At 36.2% G+C, this 3879-nt stretch overlaps 1 protein-coding gene across 1 annotated transcript; it reads right to left on the bottom strand.

The window, feature by feature from the left end:
• Positions 1-456: 456 nt before the first annotated feature.
• On the bottom strand, positions 457-3879 carry LOC143532806 (uncharacterized). Its single transcript, XM_077028007.1, has 2 exons — positions 2659-3879; positions 457-702 (listed from the first exon to the last, which is right to left on the bottom strand). The coding sequence occupies exons 1-2, from the start codon at positions 3823-3825 to the stop codon at positions 457-459; spliced, it is 1413 nt and encodes a 470-aa protein (XP_076884122.1). The 5' UTR covers positions 3826-3879.

The raw sequence follows: 3879 nt of genomic DNA, 5'->3' as shown, positions 1-3879 counted from the left end.
TCATCAATGATCACCAGGTAATATCTTTTCTTCCCAATACTTGGTACACTCACAGGACCAAAGAGATCCATGTGAAGTAATTCAAGTACTTGATCAATTGAATTGATGAGTTTTGACTTATGAGTAGATTTGTGTTGTTTTCCCTTTTGACACGAACTACAATGATCTTCCAATTTGAACTCTCTTGTAGGTAAGCTTATGACATGCTCACCATTGACAAGTGTATTCATGTTCTTCAAGTTCACATGACACAGTTTCATATGCCACAATTTTGACTCATTTTCAGTGGCTTTGGAAACAAAACATGCACCTCCTCTTGAAACAGCTTCTTTCATATTCAATTCATAGAGATTGCCATTTCTTGGTGCCATCATCATAATCATTTCAGGTGGAAACACAAACTCAGGTTTTAAAATGAAACAGTGGGAATCATCAAAACTGGCTTTGTATTCCTTATCACATTTGTGATATACTCAGCAGATTGTACTGAAGACCTTCAACATGAAATACATTATCAAATGAGACATTCTCATTTGTTAAGATTCCTTTTCCAACAATCTTTACACAATTCTCATCACTCCCAAAAGCTACAGGACCTTCATACTTTTCTTTATAATTGACAAGAGATCTCTTGTCACAAGTCATGTGCCTAGAACAACCACTATCCATGTACCATATGTCATTGAGAGGAGTGGACTGTTCCTGCACATACAAAGAAAGCTTGATTAGTTGAGTGATGAAGTGCAAGCCTTATCAACTTGCAGCTCATCAGATTCAGTTTCAGACACAGCTTGGGAAGTGAGTGTTGTTGGTTCAGGATCTTCATGTGTGATTTCTAGATTATCTGAATTATCTGTTTCATATCCACACTCTCTTGGGGTTTTAACTAGTGAGGTTGAGTTAGCTACTCATTAGAGTCAGTACACACACCCTTATCACATAATCCTTCTTTTCACAGTAATCCCTCACATCAGTAACTTCCTCAACCTTTGTTTCTGTTTTAGGTTTCCAAAGAAAACCTTGTGGTTCAAATTCATGCTTTAACAGAAACTTCTCATCACCAGTGAGTTCAGTTGGTTTCTTTCTTGGATATGCATTCTTTTTTCTTATCTTCTCACTGCTTGATGATCCTTGTGAACTCTCAGATTTGACAGATTGAGTGTCCCTTTTTGTGATTGTTTTTAAGGGTTGAGATCCTCTCTTAACATTTTTCACATGCTTCACTGGAGATTTACCCTTGTTAACAGGTTTGTTCATATGTTTCTTTGCTTTCAGTGAATGCCCTTGGCTCTTATTTTCTATTACTTCCGCTTCACAAACTTTTCCCATACCCAAGTATTTTTCATACTTCATTTTGTAAGCCACAAAGTCTTGTCCATACTTTGTGCCATCTGGGACATGAAAAGGTTTGAATTTGAGTCTTTCATCACAGGAGTCTGTATGATGACCATATTCATCACACTTCTTGCACCAAACCTTTCCTTTGAATACTTCATGTTCTTTTGGTTTCTTGAATCTTTCACTTGGTCTTGGCTCATTGACTCCAATGGTCTTCTTAGATTTTAAACTGTTATAATCAATTGAGAAGGGAACAAATTCAGCTATCCTTATGTTACTTCTTTCCACTTTCCCTTTAACAAAAACAATTTCTCTTATAATCAAGGGTTCTTCCATAATGTTTTCCCTTTTTCTCAATTTCCTCTTTTCATATTCTTCCATTGTTTCTACTTCACCAATGTCAAAATCTTCAATGCTTGAGAAAATAGGGTAAACTGGAATAAAGTTTTCAACATTCACATCTTCTTTCACTCTTTTCTTGTTGTTTTGCTTTATCCTTTCCAATACTTCTTGGCTTGGAGGCCTTACAGCATTGTAGTTTACCTTTTTCCTTTCACATATGTCAAATGACACATGTTCTTTCTTCATTCTTTCATTCTGTTTCTTCATTCTTGCTGTGACTGGTGGATACTTTGGAAGTTTATCAACTGATTCTGGATTCTTGTATCTTCTTTCTCTTTCAGCAGCTTTAAATTCCTCTTCAGTAATTTGATCACTCAAATCACTCAAGTCATCTTGAATCAAATCAATTAACTCAAGGTCATCTTCAGAGACTTGAACTCTAATTGACTTTTCTTCTTTCAGTTCTTTCTTCACAACAAACTCTCCTTCTTCACTCACCTCAACATTTTTGTACATATCTACAAGTTCTTCTTTGTCTTGAAATACGTCTTTGAATTGTTGTAGATATGCATTTCTTTTCTCTTTATCAACTTTTGGCATAAAGTTGTTCTTGAATGGTGGTGGTACTTCTTTGTATTTGTCTTTTTCCTTAACTTGGTTTAGAATTCCACAAATGTTTCCAGTGGAAACCAAGTTCTTCAAGAATTCAATGTCAACTTGCAATTTTGTGTTCTGTAACTTTTCTTCTAAAACCATTTTCTTCAACCCATCAATTTCGGTGGTGAATCTTTTTTGAGCTCTGTAATCGTTTACACAGTCTTCTTCCAAACTTTTCATTCTTTCTTCACTCACCATTTCACTGGCCTCATATGCATTGATGATACTTTGTTTCTTAAAACACTCACTTTCCAGCTTTCCTACTTTCATTTTTAGTTCATTGATAACTTCAGTTAAATCAATAGTAGGAGCAGAGTGTACCTGAGATGAAGATGCAGTTTCTTTCTCAATTATGGCCATGAATGCCACATTTGCCCTTTTGATATCATCTGCAATGTCTTCTTCATGATTGCTCCAATCAAAGTTACCTTCATGTTGTGTATTCACTGCCACATTACCTTGATTTCTTGGTTGATTCTGGTTGGCTGGAACAGTGTTGTTTGGAACATTTTGAACTGCTTGAAGGTTTTGATTGTTGTTCATTTGAAAACCTTGATTATGTTGCATACTTTGATTCAGATTATTCATTTGAGGCTGAAAGTTGTTGAAGTTGGGATTGTAGTTGTTGTTGGGATTGAAGTTGTTATTGAAGTTTTGGTTGCTATTGAAGTTTTGGTTGTTGTTTCTTTGCTGATTTTGCTGGTAATGCTGTTGACCTCTTGGCTGTTGATTCTGGAATTGATTCATCTGATAGTTCCTTGGCAAATTGCATTCTCTTGCAAAATGTCCTGGCTGTTGGCAATTGTAGTAGATTGCTTTTGACTTGTCAAACCCAATTCTTTCATTTGGTCCAGAAACCAGAGATATACCAGTCCTATTATACAACCTCTTCCTTCTCAAAGCTAACATGGCAGCTTGCCACTTCAAATCCATGTCCTCCAAATCATCAGCATCTATCTGCTCTAGATCATCTTGCACTACACTTGTGTGAATTAAATTCTTTGCAACAAATGCGTTATATGACTCAGTAAACATAGACAGCAAAGCCTGTGTATCATTGCTTTGACCATGTCTTGTACCAATATGAGGAACATTCCCACTTGCCATAGAGGCTGAGTCAGTGTCATCAATCAATTGAACATTGAATCTTTGCTGGTTTCCTTGATTGCTTGTGCTAACACCAACAAATGATTTTTGAGTATCAGAATTGAGTTCAACAGGTTCTTCAATGATAGGAATCTGCTGTTGATTCTTGGTAGACAGATTTTCCATAGGTGCAATCAATGCATTTGAAACATTGAAGCAGGGTCTTTCCTCCCTTATCATTTCATTTTCTATCATTTCTATCTCAGCAGCTTGAAGAAAACACACTACATCATCTACTTTTAGTTCATTGAAGTTGTGCTTTGTGAGGATGAATTTGCAAGCAGTATACAATTCCTTTGGCATAGAGTTGAGCAGCTTTGTGTTGAGGTCAAAGTCAGTCATAACATAGTCTGTGGTTCTGAGCTCATTCACAATTCCCAGAAACCTCTCCAGAAT

This window comes from Bidens hawaiensis, unplaced genomic scaffold, assembly GCF_021521415.1.
Source record: "Bidens hawaiensis isolate Kalapana, Puna unplaced genomic scaffold, B.hawaiensis_p1.1 tig00000001_1, whole genome shotgun sequence".
In the NCBI taxonomy this organism is placed as follows: Eukaryota; Viridiplantae; Streptophyta; class Magnoliopsida; order Asterales; family Asteraceae; genus Bidens; species Bidens hawaiensis.
Note: the sequence above shows the minus strand (reverse complement) of the source record. Positions and strands in the feature narration are given on the sequence as shown.